The sequence below is a fragment of the Vigna unguiculata genome, chromosome 6 (genome assembly GCF_037176805.1).
Source record: "Vigna unguiculata cultivar grain cowpea cultivar isolate G323 ecotype 2 chromosome 6, ASM3717680v1, whole genome shotgun sequence".
Classification (NCBI taxonomy): Eukaryota; Viridiplantae; Streptophyta; class Magnoliopsida; order Fabales; family Fabaceae; genus Vigna; species Vigna unguiculata.
In genome coordinates, this window is record NC_140797.1 from 8481749 (window position 1) to 8503620 (window position 21872).

At 38.7% G+C, this 21872-nt stretch overlaps 2 protein-coding genes across 8 annotated transcripts; one reads left to right on the forward strand and one right to left on the reverse strand.

Annotated features, from left to right (window-relative positions):
• Positions 1 to 475: 475 nt before the first annotated feature.
• LOC114188680 (uncharacterized) lies at positions 476 to 5455 on the reverse strand. 7 transcript variants are annotated; one of them, XM_085674223.1, is made up of 8 exons: positions 5319 to 5455; positions 4729 to 4915; positions 4533 to 4595; positions 4233 to 4429; positions 3936 to 4016; positions 1772 to 2011; positions 1235 to 1312; positions 476 to 1144 (listed from the first exon to the last, which is right to left on the reverse strand). In XM_085674223.1, the coding sequence occupies exons 2-8, from the start codon at positions 4844 to 4846 to the stop codon at positions 794 to 796; spliced, it is 1128 nt and encodes a 375-aa protein (XP_085530349.1). In that variant the 5' UTR covers positions 4847 to 4915; positions 5319 to 5455; the 3' UTR covers positions 476 to 793. The 7 variants fall into 7 exon arrangements, with proteins under 7 accessions (XP_085530349.1, XP_085530351.1, XP_085530352.1 ...); XM_085674225.1 differs by having other exon boundaries at positions 4729 to 4893; positions 5319 to 5430; XM_085674226.1 differs by having other exon boundaries at positions 4729 to 4880; positions 5319 to 5416.
• Positions 5456 to 13255: 7800 nt separating this feature from the next.
• Positions 13256 to 15937, forward strand: LOC146885482 (uncharacterized). Its single transcript, XM_085674949.1, has 3 exons — positions 13256 to 14803; positions 15014 to 15394; positions 15476 to 15937. The coding sequence occupies exons 1-3, from the start codon at positions 13256 to 13258 to the stop codon at positions 15935 to 15937; spliced, it is 2391 nt and encodes a 796-aa protein (XP_085531075.1).
• The last annotated feature ends 5935 nt before the right edge of the window (positions 15938 to 21872 follow it).

The following is a 21872-nucleotide window of genomic DNA, read 5'->3' on the forward strand; positions in this document are numbered from 1 at the left end:
TGTTATTTCAGCATAATACTCAATAGACCCTGCTGCCAAATTTCTGTTGAATACCACTGTCTAAATGTTTTTTTTTTTTTTACTAAAATTAATCAGAAGCTTACAAAGAGAATAAATGTTTCAAAACTTTAAAAGAATGTTCGTATAAATATTTAAAAGTTATCCGCATCTAATGTTCTTACATAAAAAAATCGAAGTCATGTATTTTAAGCAATAGGTTGAAAGTACAAATTATTAATTTTGCTAATATTGAATTTTAACTAAAAACTGAAACTAATTTTAACAAGTCTTCTAATTTGATTCATGTTTTTTTATTCACTTAAACCATGAATCTTAGTTTGAACATCGAGTCCAACATAATGTTACTGTTCTTTCCGTATAAACATTGATGATTATCTCTATAAAAATTCCAAGTGACCGGCATTAGAAATGTGATATCTAACTAATTGATGCCATGCTAAACACAACGCGGCAATTAAAGAAGCACAACACTGCTAAACAATTCTATATCAGTTGAGAAAAATAATCATGCCTCTACCTCAACTGTCAATACGGCTCTAATTTTGATCCCTTTGACACCAGAGACGAATTTACACTGTGTTTGCTAAGAGGATTGGCGTTTCACGCCAGAGGAATAACATAAGATTGCTGATTTAGAAATAGTCACTAAAACTAGCTAACAGCATTTACAACAAAAGTCCATTCAAATATCCTCAAAAGTTCAGCATAAATTACAGCGGTCAGCAGCAAAATGTACAGTGCTTCACCAAGAAGCAGTATAAACCACCATTGTTTATTTCAGACGAGCAGAATTTCGAGTCACTCTTCCGAAACCTGAAATAGCTGCTGAAGATTGTGATGCACCAGGTCCTCCTGTTTCTGCATCATCTGTTTGGCGTCCTCTTCTTCTTTTCCGTGCCAATACATTACCATTCTGGATTTCTTTGTTTTCGTTCAGCTCATCCTGATTACTGCATCCAAATCCATCATCAACAACAACCCCGTTAGCACTTTGCCTCTTTCGATCAGATCTAGTCACCCGTTGACTTTGTCTAGGTTCACTGTCATCTCCCGTCTGCAAGGCCTCCTCCTTCGGTACTGTATGTGGCCAGGAAGTGCCACAACTTGGGCAAACTTTGGCAACCTAATCACGAGTTAGTTATAGCAAGATGATCAAAAGCTTTTCACCTTTCTAGTGTAAAAATGAAATAAGACTAATAATACCAATCAATACCTTGCCCTGCAAGAAAAGTTGCTTCAGGCAATACCGATGAATTCGCACAGTACAATTTTCGTTTTGGCACACCTCTGCCTGTCAGACATTGCCGAATGAATTATCAGACTCAAGCAAAGCAGCAATGTGTTGTAAGTATATTTGGTACTATCAGCATATTTCAACTTCCTTTTCTGTTCTTCTAAAAGAAACAAAATTAGTGACTTTATTGTTTTCGGTTGTCACTGCCTCCACAAACCAGGTAAGTAGACAGTAGGAATTCCTCATAATATTTAGAGAAATTTTAATATATGAACAAGGATTATCGGTGTGCATATAATTTAAGAGGAACCACCCAATTTGTTAAAGATCTTCTAATCAGATCAATAAGTAACCTTTTTTCAAAAATCTACTACAAATTTATGTACGATAAACAAAACAGAACATTTAAATCCCAATAAAAAACGTAAGGAAAGCCTGACAATGATTCAAAGTAATCACAACTATTGATGGGAAAAGAATAACAAAAAAGAGCTGTAACAACGCAACAAGAACAACCTTTATTCCAGCTTCATTGCAAACATGACAGGATGGAACATCATTATTTCGAAACCAACTGCGAAGATCAAGAAATGACTTCAGACCAAGTTTAATAACACCCTCTGTTGTCAAATTAAGCCACTGGTCCTGCACAAGTTCATTCAGGGTTTTCTCCTTTTGAGACAAACTAAAAGTTTTCAAAGTAGATGGCACATCTGACTGGCTTCCTTGAGATTGTGGATCTGTCATAATTGTAACCTGAACATATACCATGAAAATTGTACATTTTATTTTAAATTTGCAATGGATAGAAGAATAAAAACATTTGCATTTTGATCTCCGTTACAACTGTCCCAAAAAATATCCTAAAGCATTCCCATCAAATGGAAGGGGCAAATCTTTGTGCAGAGTATCTTGTTCTCCATGAGTACATGATTTGGTACCCAAAAATAATCACCCTGCAATCCAAAATGTGTATCTTGTTCTCCAAATGTGCATATAAATAGAAACAGATTTTTTTTTTTTGTGGTGGTGGTGGACTGCAAATCAAATAAATAGTAATACACTGGAGTAATATAACTATTACTTTCATTGCACATTAACCAAAAGCCCGAAACAAAAATAGACTTCGAAAGTTTAACCACAATAAAATATTATCATGTTTAGAATTTATTGCAAATTTCTAAAAATGGAGGTAAAACAAGAGCTAGGGTTGGTGGGAAGTGGTAGTGTAGTTAGAACTGATGACAAGCACATCGAAATATGGACATGTTTAGGTTAGATGGTATAACTTATAACAGAATCAGTCATACTTTGACACTGAAGTAATACTATATATATATATATATATATATATAATTTATTAGGATGGAAGACTTCTAACAGAATCAACTTGGTCTTATGCCATGGAGACTACATATCTCTATAATAGGCTTTGATAGAAATTTAAAATGTTAACCATAAGATCTGCAGATGGCCTTCAATGATTCAAAAGAAAACCTACGATATGGAACCAAGACCACAAGTCTTGAGGAAAGCTCCAGCCCATAATAGAGTTTGTATTGTGTGAATATGAACTATTAAAGACATGTAAGCAAATTAATGAAGTTGAGCAGAAGATTCTCTTATAAGAGTAGGCTTGCACCATTTTATTTGGCTTCAGAACACCGAACAAGAAGTAGTTCCTCAAAGCATGCATGTTTCAAATGTCATAGTCCTTATTGATGTGAATTTTGAGCAAATTCTAAGCTTATGCACTAAATAGAGTATTTATAATCAAATTGTCTGATAAGATGTCAAGCCACCCACAAAGAACAAAAATTTGAAAAGTCTATTCTAGGAAATATAGGAATTAATTTTAATAATTACTGCAGTTTTAATAGCTCTTATATTAAGACTTAGTTAAAATAAAAATTGCAGGTTTAATGTCTGTGGGGACAATTATGTATTTTTGTTTGTATTTATCAGGTAGTGTTTTGGGATAGTATAATCATGTGTTTAATAGTTTTTCTAGACAAATATTTCTCTACTGATTGCTCCCAATTAAAATTCCTATGTTGTTCTAAGTTACTTACGTACCTATGCATGTGTTTTAGGATCACTTTGAGATGAGAACCCATAAGAACACGTAGGGTAGATAATCTGATAGGTTTCTTGATGCTAGAAACCTGATCACACCCCACACACACACAAACAACACACAGAACACGAGCAAAAACCTTGTAGTATTCCTCTTTGAAAACTGAACACGTCCAGGGAAGACAAATCCCTTCTCATAGGATCAGTTATTGATTCCTGTTTACACCAATTCTTCCAAAAATAAAAGCTAACCCCAACCAAACAGCACCCTCTCTTATTTATAGTCTTCCTAACAGAAGACTCACACCCTTCAACCACCTACTAACAACCTGCCCTCCTAACTAACTAACTCCCTATTTTATTTCTCCTAACATACACTTTTAATGTCCTAACATAATCTCTATGGAGATTCAGAAAAAAATTGTGGAAATTTTGCATGTTTGCATAACTCTTACAAGTAGTTTACTATGATCCTTGAGTTTCAATCTTTTACCATTTTCAATCCTCTTACAATCGTTTAACAACGTTTGGCTAGCAGCCAGGCTGAAACAACATTAATTTTCTTACAATTGGAAATATGCAACCGGGTGAAAAATTTTATAACCTGGCCATCCAAACTAAGATTGAGAGCATGGATGCTGAAGATAACACCTTTTGCAGAGGCATCCTGTACAATTGCTTCAATCTGTTGTTAGCCAAAGAAAGACACAAGATTAGTTGCTTCAGATGTCGAATACCAGGCACGAAAAAATAGTTCCCATTTCAAAGAAACCACACTATGCATCCAATGACACAAACACAATGCCCAAGAGGGAAACACACAGAACCGCAAATACTAAATACTACACATTACACAAATGAACACAGACAGAAAAACACAATCAAGTTGAGCAAAACTTACAATGGCCTTGTAAAAGGCAATTTGCGGAACACTATACTTCGTCCCTAACTTGGAATGTTCGTCAGCAACGGTATTGACCACACCATAATAAACTTGGCCATCATATTGATTTATGCAGGCACGCAACTCAAAATTAGCACAACTAAGCGCCTTGTTGATTTTCAGAATGAAACCATCGAACAGTTGCCGCTCAGTACCTAATAAAAACAACCTCACCCATGTCAAGGTCGCAATAATACCCATCAAGGACACATGAAACACAAACTCCAAGTTCTAATTTAAAAGAAAAGAGTCTGCTACCAGCATTTAAAATCAAACCAAGACAAATTTCACCCTCAGTACTCATGATGCCGCAATTATACTCTACAACCAATCATAATTCAAAACCTAAATCAAGTGTAAACAAACATTTTATAACAGTAAAAAAAAAAAAAGAAACAAAAACTTTACCAAAAGTGAATAAAGCAGCATTTGGGTTGAGAAAACATTTAGAAACCTGGGTTTCTCTTGGTGAGCTGTTCAAACATGGCGTTCATGTCCTTCTCGCAGAGTGGGCCCCGCGACAAAAGAGATTGAATCACGACATGGTGTCTCCAGCTTAAGGCGCTCGACATGGTTCTTTCACACACCCTAATGCAGATTCTGAGACTGGGAAAGTGTGCTGAAAACCACGGTTAGGGTTTCTGAAGAAGGAAAATTGGAAGGTAAAATAAACGATTGCTACTTTATTCCCTAGCATTTACATCAGAATATCAATTCATCGGTAACCTGTGGATTATGTTCCAGAAACAACAATTATAACCAAATATGTAGATTTAGTATAGCAACAATTTATTCTCACATCTGAGTTTTTCACATTTTAGATGAGAAACAATGCACTGAAGAACATAAAGTGATCACAGCATTTTCAAAACAAAACTGGGGCCAGCCTCCACCTAGAACATGCCTTTCCCACATAGAACAACAAATAGACAGGCATAACAAAAAAAAAAACTAAAAATCCATGAAAAACAAAAAAGACAACGTCTTGATGAAAACATTAAACCCCCAAATATGGGAAATTCAGAGAGAGCAAAGGGAAGTTACGAGAATTGCTGAGAGTGTTCGTGCTAAGGTGATGTCGGCATAAACTGAAAACTAAACCTTCTCAGAATGGTACAGTTGTTGCTTGATGCTTCTGTGAACTGTAAAAGATAAAGTAACTTCTACATTTTAAAGTCCACTTGTAATTACCATTACTTATTTGATTTAATTAAGTTTTTATTAAGTTAATGACTTATTCACTCAATTCATGTAGTTGGTTGAATTTAATTTCTTTATTATTAAAAATCAATTCGTTAATTCTTAAAAGGATAAATTAGCAATTTAGTACTTAAAAGAATAGATAACATGAATTAGTTATTGAATAATAAAAAAGTCTAATAATTTATGTTTGGCAAAACTATTCTGTCTATTTTAATAACTAATTTATCACTAAATTGAGAACCAACTTGTTAAGTTATAATATTTCAACATAAATGTTAAGCTATAACATTTCACTCTGCATCGTACTAGAGAATTGAATTTCTTAAAAGACAAATCATTAATAGAATAGAAAATTATATAATCTAGATATATTTTACTATAATGAAATCATTATAATGAATTTTTGTGAAATAAAGTAGTGTCCATTTAACAAAAAACATTTTCAATTAAAAACGTTTTCTTACATGACTCATCGAATACTCACTTGTTACCAATCATAGTTCTTTTCGCAATTATCTAAATTCCATTCTTTTCAAATTAATCCAATTTTTCTTGAATCGCTTTCACTCAACTTTCATCTTCCAAAGCTTCATTTACATTTATTTGGTTGGCTATCTTTGAGTTTGAATCTTGTAGTCACTCTTTCATTATTTAGATCTCCTTCATTTGGTTATCTTTATTGGATTGACCCTTTAGTGTTGATGATGTGACCTGCATGTCAAAATCAAGAGAACCATCTTGCTTTAACTATTTTTTATTAAGCTTATGGTTATTAAACCTCACATGGATTGCATCTTCGACAACAAACGTTCTAGAGTTATACACTAGAATAACCCAGTTAGATTCCTTTATCGCTTCTAGAATCAAATAGTTTTTCGTGTTCAGTATGAAAAATTAAATTCCAAAAGGATGAAAATGAGGGTTTTCTGTTTTCTCACAATTTATAGGGAGTCTTGTTTAATAAGGGTTTGATGTAAATTCAATTTTGTAAATAATAGGCTCTGTTAACTACTGCTTATGCACAAAAAGCACGTAAGGGTGAAGTTAACATTTAACATTGTTTAAGCCATTTCTTGTAAAACACAAAGCTTCCTCTCAACATCACCATTTTTTTTTGTGGTGTCCTAAGAGCAGAATAGTTATGGTTGATACCATAGTTTTCAAAAAAGTCTCAAAATTTTTCGTTTTCAACTTCATTCATATGGTCACTTCTAACAAAAAAAAATTGGTAAACCCTTTTCATTTTGAATATTTCTCATAAATTCACAAAAGATTTTGAAGATTCATCCTTGTGGTTCCAAAACACAACTCATGTCCATATGATATAATCATCAACAATTATAAGACCACATCATTTACCACTTAGAGAATCAATTCCTTTTGGTCCAAAATGGTCCAAGTGTATAGCTTAAGAGGACTTTGGGTTGAAATATCATTTTATTTTCCTTCAAAAGAACTCTTAATTTGCTTGCCTTTTACACATGACCCACAAAATAAATTTTTTTTAGAAAAATGCAGATGACTTCGTTAAACTAGAAGGGAAAATTACTTTGTTTTAAAACCTTTTCCGAATAAAACTATTTTCTTTAAATACTTTTCAACTTAGAGAAAACAAAATGCAACTTTCTTTAACTCTAATTGATGCAAGAATTGAGAGAGCAATAAAAAGAGATAAAGAAAGATGAAGAACACACACAAAGTTATACTAGTTCGGATTCTAGCAATCATACATCCAATTCTGAGTGCTTCCCATAAGGTGGAAGAGTCCACAACACCTTGTCATTGATGTCATACTTATTGATCGCGCTTCTCAGAGATGTAGACTATTAAAAAAAGTCTATAAGCTATCAATCATAGAATATAGAATATTGTGTTGCTTTCCTCCACTAGAATATGCCATCTAAAGAGAAGAAATCAAACAAAATGCAAATTTTTATACTAGTTCTCTCTAACCACATGGATTACGTCTAGTCCTCCCTTAAGCATTTAGCTTAAGAGGTTTCGCTAATAAAAGAAATTACAAAACCAAGTACATAAGAGACTTTGGGTTACAAGTACACCAACCACTCCTAATTCTCAAGTGCATAAACCAGTGATGATTAACATTCTTAGTCTCTTCCTAAGATTAAGAACTCTTAAATAGAAAGAAAACACTTTCACAAAGAGTGTAATTTAAGATCACTAGAGAAAACTTCACAATGTAAAGAATTTATAGAATATCTCACAACCCATATAAAAAACACTCTTGATAACTATAAGACCTAGAAAATGTTTGTCGTTGATGTGTTCTCCAACTTCGATTTGATCACTTTATATATAACATTATTGATAAGGACCATTACATCTTGAATAAGTTAATTCTTGATTAAGCATGATCTTCACTACAAACTTTAACACATTCATTTTTAGAGCCTTGGTCGCTTGAAAAGGAAAGATAGGACTTATTTCTTTTAAGAATTATTGCATCGTGTTTGTAAGATCCCAGTCAGATATTACTAGTTTTAAATTAAATAAATAAATAAGAAAATCAAAATTGCATTTATTATAATGACCTTCCCAAAACGCGAGAAAATTAAAACATTTATTAACGAGTTATAATAAACATAAATTAAACTCCAAGTTTACATCTCCAAAAACTATATTGAAATCCGAGTTACATAATGATGGAAATAACTTTAAAATAAAATCCCCATGTTGCTCCTCTCCAATGTTATACCTCACCAACACTACCTGCAACATCATCTGCTCCCGTGTAACAAATTACACGATCATCACCAATCACAAACAAATAGGGTGAGCTAACATATATATATATATATATATATATATATATATATATATATATATATATATATACATATGTACATGTATATGTATATGTATACATATACATATACATCTACATTTATATGTATATGTATATGTATATGTATACATATACATATACATATACATATACATATACATATACATATACATATGTATATGTATATGTATATATATACATATATATGTATATGTATGTGTGCATAATAAACACATACATATACATATATATATGTATATATATATATATACATATACATATACATATGTATATGTATATCTATATGTATACATATACATATACATATAAATGTATATGTATATAAATGTATATTTATATGTATATGTATACATATACATATACATATACATATACATATATATATATATATATATATATATATACACACGCACACACACGAATTACAACTCAAAATTACACACACTCTCATAAGAGAAACTCCATCCTCTTATTCCACAAAGCATGGCCACCACCATGTTTATCCATGTTCTACATCTTTACATGATGACATTAAGATATCCTTTGTTGCCACAAGTTATAACTTGTGGTTTCCACAATCTATAAGCCACAACTCGTAGAAACACATGCAGGAATATCATGCTACGGACCACACTTCGTAACGCCAAGTGGAGTTCCCAATACGAACCAAAATTCATATTCTTGACACAAGACGAACAAATCACTGGCCACAACCTGTGATTGCTAAATCGAGTGGAGACTCTCCATACGAGTCACAACTTGCACACTCACACCGGTACCATCTGTCATTCTGAACCACAACTCAAGGAATACCACGTGTTAACCCTCTATCCCGAGCCACAACTTAAGGGATGCCATTCTGAGCCACAACTCAAGGAATGCTCCAGCAAGGTCCATCCTTTAGGTATTCATCTAAAGCCTTGTAGACAATGTACAACCAAAGGAAACAAGCCACTACCCCTGCATCATCGTCTGGCGCTGCCTAAGTGCAACCAAGCGAAAACCAATTAAAGACATCTTGGCGAAAGCCACAAGCCACCACACGCCACGTGCACCTGAAGTCCCTGCCCTTACAAGTATCGTTTGGCGGGATGAACCTCACCACCAGGCGCCAGGTGCCAAGCGTTTTAGTAGCTCTCTGGATTTGGAGCTATTGTAAGAACCGAGAAAATTAAGTAATTAAATAAATAATTATTTAAGAAATGCGAGTAGTGGGAACCTTTGTGGCATTTAATGCTGGGATTTATGACGTAGAACAATACTGGCTCAAGTGGTTGAGAGTACTTGGTTGTGTGAGATGACTTGGGTTCAAGTCTTGTGTATGCCATTTCTGTTATTTTAATTGTTATTATTTTTAATAATAATATGCTTGATCATGATGAGTGATAATATAATCCTGAATGTATAGGAATTATCACAAAACATGAATTGGTTGAACGATTGTGCATTAACGTGCCAATGGTGTGGTTGTGTGTTTGAATCTTGGCTTGTGCGAAATAAGGTTCCTTTTTGACAAAATTATTGTTAATTCAATTAATTAAAGGATTAAAGTGGAAGTTAGATTAGGGTTTTAGAGAAATTATAGAGTGATTGAAAGGTGAGGTTTGAGCACTATTTTGGGAACGTGAAAAGAGAGAGAAGTGAGAGATGAGAAGGATCCTTAGAGGAGAAAGCAAAAGTTAAGGCAAATTGGGGCTCAAAACTCTAAGAATAGTGAGAGATGAGAAGGATCCTTGGAGGAGAAAGCAAAAGCTAAGGCAAATTGGGGCTCAAAACTCCAAGAATTTTACAAACTTGAGCAAGGAAATTAGGTTAGGGGAGCTGTGATATTTCTCCTCTGGTTGTTCTGTTTTTTTTTTTCATTTGTGTTTGTGGAAAATTTTTAGAAACCGCTTGGCGGCCTTGAAGGTCTACTAGGCTGTTTATATGAATTTCCCTATAATTCTAGGTTCCTACGAGGAACCGTCTGGCGACATGAATTGGCCGCCAAGCGACGCAATTAATCTAACCCATTTTCTAGGTTTTTGGATGAATCGCCTGGCGGCGATGAACACTCGCCAAGCAACATGAGCAAGATTGGCTCGATTTTTTGGTATTTTGGGGTTTTTAGGTTGTTGTGATCGGGGAAAAATTGAATTATATCTATTGGTTGTACATTAGAGGTCAATAAATATTGAAATGTGTTGTTAATTAAGATAAATGAATGAAATTGGTATAAAAATGTTTAGGGTTTGACAATAATTGGGGTTAAAAGCATAGGAATGATTGATGCCTGAATTTCATTAGGGATGTTGTATGTGCGTACTTAAATTGATATTAGGTACCATGGGGAACCTGATTGGTTGTAGAATTGTGGAGATATACCTAGAAACACATTTGGGGATTTTTTTTAGGCTTCAAAGGTGCAAGGAAATTCTAGGATTTTCCAAAGAATGGTATGCACCACCTGGCGGTACTAACCTGGCCACCAAGCACAAGCGTAGTGAAGAATGGCAATGCGTGGCTATGAGGTACAAGTTGCGTGTAGGATCTTGTTTTTGTGCTAGGTAGAACAATGATAGGAGAATGAGGCTTAGGTTTGGATATATCTTTGGAGAAGTTAAGTTGAGTGGATGATGGAATTACAAGGTTAAGGGTTAAGGTTTGATAATGGGATTTTCCAGAGGGTTGTGGGGAAGTGGTGATGGTAGGTACTGAGTAAGACCTTATTTTAATTGAGAGATGTATTATGGGTTGCTAAAATCTGAATTATTAGATAGTCGTATTCTATGGTAGAGTTCAATGGTGAGTTTGGGGCCAATTGTTTAATGGTATGAGTGAAGTGTTCACAATTTGGCATAAGTATTGTGGATACAATATGAATAATAGTAATTGGTAAGATGAGTCAGATTGGATATCTAAGGTAATGCTACCCCGACTTGGAAAGTGTGAGATTGGGTTTTGTTGGGTTATTAACTCAGTAAAACTTGTCTATTGGTGTAGCGCTTGACGGTGGGGTCTTAACCACCAGATGATAGCTACAAATACAAAGGACTACTGAAACGCTTAGCGCCTAGGAATGTTGACGTTCCACCAGGCGACAACTATGTGGATAGTGACACTGGGAGCATGTGGTGCCTATCGATGAGGTTCGTCCCGCCAGGCAATACCTATAGAGACAGTGACTTCTGAGACGCTTGGCGCTTGGTGGCAGATGGGCTCCACTAGGCAGTTTGCAATTGCTTTTCACCTAGCGATGCTCAAGCAGCGCCAAGTGATTATGCAGGAGCAATGGTTTGTTCTTAGTGTGGTGCATGACCTATAAGGCTTTGGATGCATACCTTAAGGTCGGACTTTGCTGGAGCATTCCTTGAGTTGTGGCTCAAAATGACATCCCTTGAGTTGTGGCTCGGGATGAAGGGTAAACACGTGGTATTCCTTGAGTTGTGGCTTGGAATATCGGATGTTAATTTTTACCATTATCCAAGCTATATTTCATTAGCAAAATCATCTCTTCCAAAGCTTTTAACCTACTTAATCCTCAATTTTACCTTACTTTTGTAAATAAATACATTTTGGGTTACATTTATCTAAATATACCACTAATCCCCATTTTTTGTGTCCTTTTTGTAGATGGGAAGCTTTGTCCAAAAGTCCAGATTAATGAGTGACCCGAAATAGCAAGGAGAAGAAGGAAAATGTCAACAGGAAGCGCCTGGCGACACGAAGCAAGCGCCAGGCGGAACAGACCGCCAGTCAAGCGCCAACCAAGCGCCAGACAGGCGCTACTGTTAGTCACCGCCTGGCGGCACTTAGTCACCGCCGGGCGGTAGCGGCAAGACTTGCCCCCTGTTTGGTGGCTTGCGCCTGGCGGTGAGACCCTTCCGCCAAGCGCCCTTTTTCACTGATGTGTCAAGTGACCCCTTTTTCTTCTGTTTTCGCGGAGGGAATCTCATCTTGGACATTTTGGAGCTCGAACAACACGTCTTGGAGCGCTTGGAGGTCTGCTAGGGCTTGTGGGAACAACTCCATCTTCCTCTTTGTGTCTCCTTCCTCTTCCATTTCCATTTTGTAAGCTTGAGCTCTCCATGACAATGGAGAGCTAAACCCATTTTTGTTGGGGTTAGATGTAGCCACTGAACTTTTATGTATTTTCGAATGGTTTGAATATATATATGCTTCTTCCATTGATTTCTAGTATCTTTGTTTATGTATTTAAGGCTTGCTTTGTTTTACCCATTCATTGCATGATATTTGGGTCATTAGGTATTGGAAAATATCTCTTGAAACCTAGAATTTGAACAAGATACCTAATGGAACTTGTATCTAGGAATGGAACTTGACCCATTAGTTGTCTTAAACCCTAATTTGTAAAGCGGGTTTGTTTATTTAGGGATTCAAGGAATTGACTCTAAATAAGGGAACCTAGGCTCATTCAACTAAGGGATTAGAGTTTGAGTAGACCTGTGGGTTGACATTAGTAATTAATGGAGAAGAGTTTTATTGTTTAATATATATGAGAGTGAAGTAGGTGAAGTCTAACTCCAACAATATCAATCCATTGCATTTCTAGTCTTTACCATTTTCTAGAGTCTTCAAATATCCAAGTTCAACTTTACTTGTTTATGAAACATTTACTTTATTGCATACAAAAACCCAAATTATGAATTTATTCATTAGTTTAAATTAGTCACTAATTACGCAAATATTTAGTATACACGAGTCTCTTGGGAAACGATATCCCGGTCTTACCGGTTACTACTTGCGCGACTTGGTACACTTGCCAAAGTCTTAACAAGTTTTTGGCGCCGTTGCCGGGGACCCGTGTCTAATACTAGACTTTTGTGTGATTTCTGACTTATTTAGACTTAAATTCTTTTGTGCATATTTACTGTTTTGTTTACTTTTATACGCACATTAATTTTGGGCTAACTTGTAGTTCGAGCTTGCTTTTGTTGTTGCTCTATAGTTTATGCAGGGTAGGATCCGTACAAGGAGGACTGCATCTTCAGAACCACTCCTTGTTGATCCCGAGATAGAGAAAACTGCCCGTAGAAACAATAGTGCCACAAGGAGAAGACGAGCTCAAGCACAACAAGTTGCCCATCACTCTTCTGCTTCAGACACTCTTTCATCTACTTCTCATAATCCTGATCCTTTACCAGAAGAAGAAATGACAGACAATCCTCATGGTGATGGTAGAGGTCGTGAAAGACGCACTTTGGAAGATTATGCAGTGTTCACAGGCCATGTTAACTTCAACAGTATTGCTAGGCCAACCGTCAATGCCACCAACATGGAGATGAAGCCAGCTCTTATTCATTTGGTGCAGAGTAATCAGTTCAACGGCCTGTCTCATGAGAATCCTTACACTCATCCGGCCACATTCTTAGAGATATGCAATACTGTGAAGATCCATCAAGTTCCTGATGAAGCCATACGATTGAGTCTCTTTCCATTCTCACTAGCAGGGTCTGCAAAAGCCTGGCTGAATTCTTTTCCTGAAAATAGCCTCACTAACTGGGATGATGTGGTTGCAAAGTTCTTGAGCAAATATTTTCCCCAGTCCAAGGTTAATAAGGGAAAGCAGGAAATCTCGGCATTTCAACAAGATATGGATGAGTCCTTGGGCCAAGCATGGGATAGATTCAAGGGACTGCTGAGGAAGACCCCCATTCATGGGTTTGATCAACCTACACAGCTTACTCTTTTCTTGGCAGGTCTTAAGTCCCAGTCAAAGTTGATGTTAGATGCCTCTGCCGGTGGGAGTATCAAGTGGAAGACGCCAGAGGAAGCTTATGAGTTAATAGAGAATATGGCAGCTAATGATAATGAAGCCTATACTGAGAGAGCTCATTCTCAAAAGAAGGGTATTCTAGAGCTTCAATCCCAAGATGCTCTATTGGCTCAAAACAAGATTATGACTCAGCAGCTGGAGACCCTGATGAAGAAATTGTCACAACTTCCTCAAGAGCTTCAAAACGCCTCTGTAGCTCAACTTCAACAAGTGCAAAGTTTTGAGTTATGTGGAGGAAACCATACCAATGGGCAATGTGCTATGCCAAGCACATCTCAAGAGGAAGTTAGTTATATGGGCAATCAAGGCCGACCAGGGAACTATAACCAAGGATGGAAACCTCATCAAAGCATGGGCCAAGCTGGACCTTCCAATAGGCCCCCACATCAACAAACTTACCAACATCCCTCTCTGACTGATAGAACCTCAAAGCTTGAGGACATGATGCAACAGTTCTTGCAAATGTCAATTCAAAATCAAAAGAACACTGATGCATCAATAAAAAACTTGGAGGTGCAAGTGGGGCAATTAGCCAAGCAATTGGCTGATCAACAAGGAAGTCCTTTTTCCGCCAACACCGAAGCCAACCCCAAAGAGCAATGTAAGGCCATCTTCACTAGAAGCGGAAAGGAGGTTGGACTAGGTTCTAAAGAAAAGGTGGAGACTAGAGAAAAGAGAAAGAATGAAGAAGAGATTCAAGAGGAAGAAGTTGATGAAGAGATTGTTGTGGAAGAAGAAAAGAATAAAAGTGAAGAGAAGGATAAAGAGAAAAGACAAAAAGAGAAAGTTGTTGTGAAACCCCTTCCCTATCCTCAAAATCCTTCAAGAAAAGAGAAAGAGAGACAATTAGCTCGGTTCAAGGACATATTTAAACAACTTGAGATCAAGATCCCATTTTCTGAAGCACTGCAACAAATACCCTCTTATTCAAAGTTCATGAAGGAGTTCCTTGGCAAAAAGAAGAAATACATAGAAGAGGAAACCATTGAAGTGCAAGGGAATTGTAGTGCCATTATTCAGAAAAATCTTCCTCCAAAATTCAAGGATCCGGGTAGCTTCACCATCCCCTGCACCATTGGAAATCAAGATATGGGGAAAGCTCTTGTTGACTTAGGGGCTAGCATTAATTTGATGCCCCTATCTATGCTTATAAAGATTGGTGGTCTCGAAGCCAAGCCAACAAGGATGACCTTGCAACTAGCAGATAGCTCCATCAAATACCCTTATGGCGTGGTGGAAGATGTGGTGGTGCAGATAGATAAGCTCAAGTTCCCGGTTGATTTTGTGGTGATGGAAATGGAGAAAGATGAAGGGGTACCACTCATTCTTGGGAGGCCATTCATGAAGATAGCCAAGGTTGTCATCAATGTGGATGAGTGAACGCTGAAATTGAAGGACCAAGATGAGGAAGTGAATTTCAACGTTTTTGAAGCTGTGCAAGAATCAACTGATGAAGAAACTAGTCTTAAGGCCATCAATGAAGTCTTATCTGTGACTAGTAGACCGTGGCAAGCTTCTAAGTTGCTTGGAAAGTGCTCAAATTGTTTCTCTGCAAAAGTGAATGAAGAGAGGGAAGAGAAAGATGATGCTCTAGTTCACCACCACTCTTTGATGGGGACTAATGGACTTAGACCTGGCCAACCAATTGTGATGAGAAAGGAAAATTTGAAGATTTCTCCTAGAAGACTCAAATCAAAATGGTCAAGGTTGTGGGTTATTAGAGACATCAAAGTTGATGGAAGGATTGAAATTGAAGCTCCTTATTCTAGAAGGACTAAAATGGTGACTAGTGATCAATTGAAGTTGTATAGGTGTGAGGTTGGGAAGGAGCACACCAAAAGCAACAACCAAGCTTAAGCGCCTTATCCGTCAGGCTCGTGACGTTAAACAAGCGCTTCCTGGGAGGCAACCCAATGCTCTAAACTCATTCTAGCTTTTAATTTTTGTTTTCAATTCAGTATGATGTTTGTATGCATGTGTGAATTGTGTTAGTATGATTGTTATGTTGTTGAGATGTTGAATTTTGTGTTAAATTTGCATTTGTGAATTTGTGGAAGCATAGCCTAGAATGTTGTTAAGCATGTTTAGTTTTAGGATGGTGTTAGCATGTGCTAGTTGTAGCATTTTGAATTGAGTTTATCCTTTGTGTATCATAGAATGTGGTAGTGTACAATTGGTTGTTTGTGAGAATATTAGTAGCATAGCTTGTGTAGTAAATTCATATCTTAAGTTAAGTTGTGCATGTGTTTTGTGAATTGAATGTTTTGCTTGAGTGTGAATGCTTGGTTTGAAGTTGACAAGCTTGAAAAAGTATGTGTGCAAGAGTGAAAGGTTGGTGGGAGCACAATAGAGTCAAAACCAACCCAACCATAACCCAAAAAAAACACAAAAATTCCACCCCTGCAGCTTAACCGCCTGGCGGTGCACTCTCTCCCGCCAGGCGCAGTCTGTAAATTCAGCCCCTGGGAGCATTCCAGGAGCTAGCCGCCTGGCGGCTCCCTAGCGCTCGCCTGGCGCCACACCAGAAAAACTGGTGCAGTGGCATTTTGCTGATACGCCGCCTGGCGGCTAGTGACCTCCCGCCAGGCGGTAGCGTTGTGCGAGCTATGCTTGGGCCTTTTAAAATCTGTTCTGACCTGGCCCAAACCCTTACCCCTTATTACCCCCGCCTGGCGCGTTGTTCTCATTCCTCACCACACTCATAACCCTAACTCTCAATCTCACTCTCTACTTCCCGATCTCTCTCAAATTCAAACCCTAATCCCAAATTTGAACTCACTCTCGTTTTCTCGTGCCCTAACCACTCTCACTCACACTGCTGCCACACTCTCGCCAGGCGCAGTTGCCCCTTACCACGCACCAGTCCACCTTACACACCCTCCAATCTCACTTCTTGCAACATTCACTCGTGCATTCCACTCAAGTAAAACATCTTTCTTGTGCTCTCCTCGTTTTTGCATTTTTGATTCTTGTTTTGTTACTCCATTGTTGATTCACTAGCTTAGGGTTTACTTTGCTTTCATATACATGTTGTTTTTGTTGCTATTTGTGTTTAAAAACTCGTGTTTGTTGTGTGGGCTGCCATCGTGATGTTGTTTTTCTGCTGTTCTGTGCTCATTCACTGCTTTCCATGGCTGCCCTGTTGTGTACCGCCTGGCGGTGGCCATTTTGGCCTGTTTTACCGCTAGGCGGTGGCGCCTAGCAGTGCCCACTGTTGCAAGTTGGCGCCTGGCGGTCATTTTGGAGGGGCCAGGCGATGGCCCCTGTTTTTGCCTCTTTCTTTGATTTTCATGTGATTGTAGCTTGGGTTGTGAGGCACCAGTGCTACAATGGTTTTTGCATCTAAATGACTTGACATTTTTTTGCTCTAGTTTAGTCTTTAGATGCATTTAACTCTCTTTTTGATTGAATCTCTCACTCCAATGCTAACTTTAGATTGCCTCTTTGTACCAATGTTTATTTTGTAGATGGCATCCTCCTCAAATCCCAAAAGAATGAAGACCACCGTTGGCAACCCTTCGAAAGGGCAAAAACGAAAGGAGAGAATTTACTCTCATTACTTCCTCACAAAGGATAATGAGGATCGCTTCCAAGTGGTTATGCAACGAAAGTTGGTGGCAGAGAGGAAAGTGATTCTTAAGCCCAGGGAGGTCAACGAATTTCAGCTGGAGTTGATCAGGCGTGGCTGGGAAAGGCTGGGTAGCTATCCTAGCACTTTTAGTGTAACCTTGGTGAAGGAATTTTATGCTAATGCCAAGGTTACCACCTCAGCAACCCCCACCTTTCTCAGTTATGTGCGGGGGAAAAGGGTGCCCTTTGATGCTGACACGATCAATGAGTTTTTGGGCACCCAGCTGGCTGATGATGTGGAGTGCCAGTTTTCAGTGTTAGATGATGAGGGCGTGGCGCCTGGAGAGCTGATCCAAGCACTCTGCTTGGCGGGGGAAGGATTTCACAGGGGTACGATTCAGAGAGGTTCCCTTCACCCCTTAGCCCGCTTCTGGTCAGCATTTGTGCATGCCAACATATCCCCGTGCTCCCATGTGTCTGATCTTACGGAGGGACGCGCCACCATTTTATACACTATCCTGACAGGGCGGGTGATGGATGTAGGGCAGTTTATTGCAAATGAGATCCACCGGTGTGCCAACGCCGCTGGCAAGGCCGCTCTTGGTCATCCCTCTCTCATCACCCATCTTTGCAGCCTGGCAGGGGTGGATATTTCTGTACCCCCGTTGGAGAAAGCAACGCAGGACCTGGACTTTTCATATTTTCAGAGGTTCTGCTCAGTTGCTTCCAGACCCAGGAGGCGCCATCAGCCACAGGCAAAGCCTGAGCCAGAGCCCGAGCCCGAGGCAACACCCACCATTGACATGCGGTTGCAGGCTTTGGAGGCCAAGCTCGACCACCTTCAGCTCCTGGAACCCCAGATGCAAGCCTTATACCGGATGGGGATGGCCAATGCTGACATGCTTAGGGGCATCTCCCTAACTATTCCTGAGCTGCACACCCCATCAGCTGAGGAGTTTGCTGCCACTGTTGCTTGGCCTGGGGCCCAGGCCGCTACTACTGGGGGAGGTGGAGCCTCAGCTGCTGGTGATAATGACGAGGAGGAGCTAGACGAAGAGGGCGAGGATGACGCCTGAGCATTTGGAGAGAGTGATTCACATTTTGCAGGACTTGTTTTGTTGATAGTCCTGATTTATTTTATGCTTTTAGTTTTCAGTCTTAACTTTCTTTTGATAGTATTGATCTCTTTAGCATAGTGTAGAACTTTGTAACTTGGTTGTGGTGAACTAATCTTTTGCATTGAATTACTACTTTTCATGATCATCTTCTGTGCTTGTTATGAAATGATGTTGAATTGGCTTGTGAGCATGAGCTTGTGGTTGTTCTCATTTTGATATTGTGATGCTTGAGTTTAATTGTGATCAATGATTTTGGCATATGTTGACAATTGTGGAACCCAAATACCCTGTGAGAGGTTGTGCCCCAGAGTTGAATTGTGTGAATGCTATCACTGTGGACTCATAATTGACTTTGCTTGAGTTCATTTGCTATTCATTTACTTGCATGCTACAGGTGATCAAGGCCATCTTTCTTTTTCTTGTTACATAATTGAGCCAATCCTTTTAAGTTGATTTCTTGTGCAAATCCTTTGAGTCTTCTTTGAGCCTTAAAGATAATATGTGCCATTCCTTGAACCTTGAGCATAGTGAAGATATTGACTACCTTACTTTGAGCTTGAGAGAGCAAATGATTGTTAGTCATGAGTATGGTTCAAGTTTGGGGGATTTATTGCTAATACAAGGGAGCATGGGAAAATTTGTAAAGTTTTTGGTTCAATTCAATTCAAAAAAAAAAAAAAAAAGAAAAGAAAAGAAAAGAAAAGAAAATTGGTGCAAGCAAGTTGGGAATTGGTTTCATTGGTTCAATAGAGAAGGGAGAAAAATACTTTCATGATTTGATTAGTTGCTCTCTTAGCTCAAGGTACTTTTGTTATCCTGAAAAACCAAATTTCCTTCTTAGCCTAGCCACGATACAAGCCATAAAAGACCTTGTGATGATAGCATGCTTGTGAAAGTCTTGGACATTTTGAACAAAAAGCAAAGTTAAATTGTGTGACATTGTGATGGTAGAGAGAATGTTGTTTATATCCATACACTAGTGGGCTTGAGTGAAACACTTGTTCTTGTGAGAAGTGGTTCCCATTGATCAAGGAAACATTTTGCCATGATTGTTGATCCCTTATAAACTCTTGCATGCACTTGTGATATTTTTGTTTTGTGAACACCATAGCTTTAGTTTGCCTTGCTAATGAAACACATGTGCTACACAATCTTTCAAATAAGAGCAGGCACAATTGACATATGTTTTCTTGATTTGCTAGATCATTGCAATTGTGTTGTTCATCTAGGCTAAGTTACCTTTTTGCTTGAGGACAAGCAAGGTTTTAAGTTTGGGGGAGTTTATAATGTTAATTTTTACCATTATCCAAGCTATATTTCATTAGTAAAATCATCTCTTCCAAAGCTTTTAACCTACTTAATCCTCAATTTTACCTTACTTTTGTAAATAAATACATTTTGGGTTACATTTATCTAAATATACCACTAATCCCCATTTTTTGTGTCCTTTTTGTAGATGGGAAGCTTTGTCCAAAAATCCAGATTAATGAGTGACCAAAAATAGCAAGGAGAAGAAGGAAAATGTCAACAGGAAGCGCCTGGCGACACGAAGCAAGCGCCAGGCGGAACAGACCGCCAGTCAAGCGCCAACCAAGCGCCAGACAGGCGCTACTGTTAGTCACCGCCTGGCGGCACTTAATCACCGCCGGGCGGTAGCGGCAAGACTTGCCCCCTGTTTGGTGGCTTGCGCCTGGCGGTGAGACCCTTCCGCCAAGCGTCCTTTTTCACTGATGTGTCAAGTGACCCCTTTTTCTTCTGTTTTCGCGGAGGGAATCTCATCTTGGACATTTTGGAGCTCGAACAACACGTCTTGGAGTGCTTGGAGGTCTGCTAGGGCTTGTGGGAACAACTCCATCTTCCTCTTTGTGTCTCCTTCCTCTTCCATTTCCATTTTGTAAGCTTGAGCTCTCCATGACAATGGAGAGCTAAACCCATTTTTGTTGGGGTTAGATGTAGCCACTGAACTTTTATGTATTTTCGAATGGTTTGAATATATATATGCTTCTTCCATTGATTTCTAGTATCTTTGTTTATGTATTTAAGGCTTGCTTTGTTTTACCCATTCATTGCATGATATTTGGGTCATTAGGTATTGGAAAATATCTCTTGAAACCTAGAATTTGAACAAGATACCTAATGGAACTTGTATCTAGGAATGGAACTTGACCCATTAGTTGTCTTAAACCCTAATTTGTAAAGCGGGTTTGTTTATTTAGGGATTCAAGGAATTGACTCTAAATAAGGGAACCTAGGCTCATTCTGTAACATCCCTGGCCCGCCAGACCATGTCAGGTTACTGCAGCCCAATGCACCCCAACCCCTCACCCTTCTCCGTCCATTCATACTGGGTGGGTTGTTGCCAGTGGGAATCGAACCCCCAACCTGACCTTTAACACCTCTGGCACACCAGCAGATGCTACCAGTTGTGCTGCAGCGCAACTGGTAGCATCTGCTGGTGAGCCAAAGGTGTTAAAGGTCAGGTTGAGGGTTCGATTCCCACTGGCAACAACCCACCCAGTATGAATGGACGGAGAAGGGTGATGGGTTGGGGTGTATTGGGCTGCAGACCTAACACAACCGGTTTGAGGGTGGCAGGTGGGATGCCTGGTAAGCCCAAGAGGATCCGGGGGTGTTACAAAAAAGTGCACTTTTTTGTAACATCCCTGGCCCGCCAGACCATGTCAGGTTACTGCAGCCCAATGCACCCCAACCCCTCACCCTTCTCCGTCCATTCATACTGGGTGGGTTGTTGCCAGTGGGAATCGAACCCCCAACCTGACCTTTAACACCTTTGGCTCACCAGCAGATGCTACCAGTTGCGCTGCAGCACAACTGGTAGCATCTGCTGGTGAGCCAAAGGTGTTAAAGGTCAGGTTGGGGGTTCGATTCCCACTGGCAACAACCCACCCAGTATGAATGGACGGAGAAGGGTGAGGGGTTGGGGTGCATTGGGCTGCAGTAACCTGACATGGTCTGGCGGGCCAGGGATGTTACACATTCAACTAAGGGATTAGAGTTTGAGTAGACTTGTGGGTTGACATTAGTAATTAATGGAGAAGAGTTTTATTGTTTAATATATATGAGAGTGAAGTAGGTGAAGTCTA

Excerpts from the sequence above, each read along its gene's own strand:
- LOC114188680 (XM_085674223.1), bottom strand. The coding sequence starts at position 4,846 with ATGTCGAGCGCCTTAAGCTGGAGACACCATGTCGTGATTCAATCTCTT. Across the intron at positions 2,012-3,935 it reads ATCTTAGTTTGGATGGCCAG|GTTACAATTATGACAGATCC; the intron begins GTTATAAAATTT and ends GTATATGTTCAG. Across the intron at positions 1,145-1,234 it reads AACTTTTCTTGCAGGGCAAG|GTTGCCAAAGTTTGCCCAAG; the intron begins GTATTGATTGGT and ends ACTCGTGATTAG.
- LOC146885482 (XM_085674949.1), top strand. The coding sequence starts at position 13,256 with ATGCAGGGTAGGATCCGTACAAGGAGGACTGCATCTTCAGAACCACTC. Across the intron at positions 14,804-15,013 it reads AAGAAGTTGATGAAGAGATT|TTCATGAAGGAGTTCCTTGG; the intron begins GTTGTGGAAGAA and ends TCTTATTCAAAG. Across the intron at positions 15,395-15,475 it reads AAATGGAGAAAGATGAAGGG|GACCAAGATGAGGAAGTGAA; the intron begins GTACCACTCATT and ends CTGAAATTGAAG.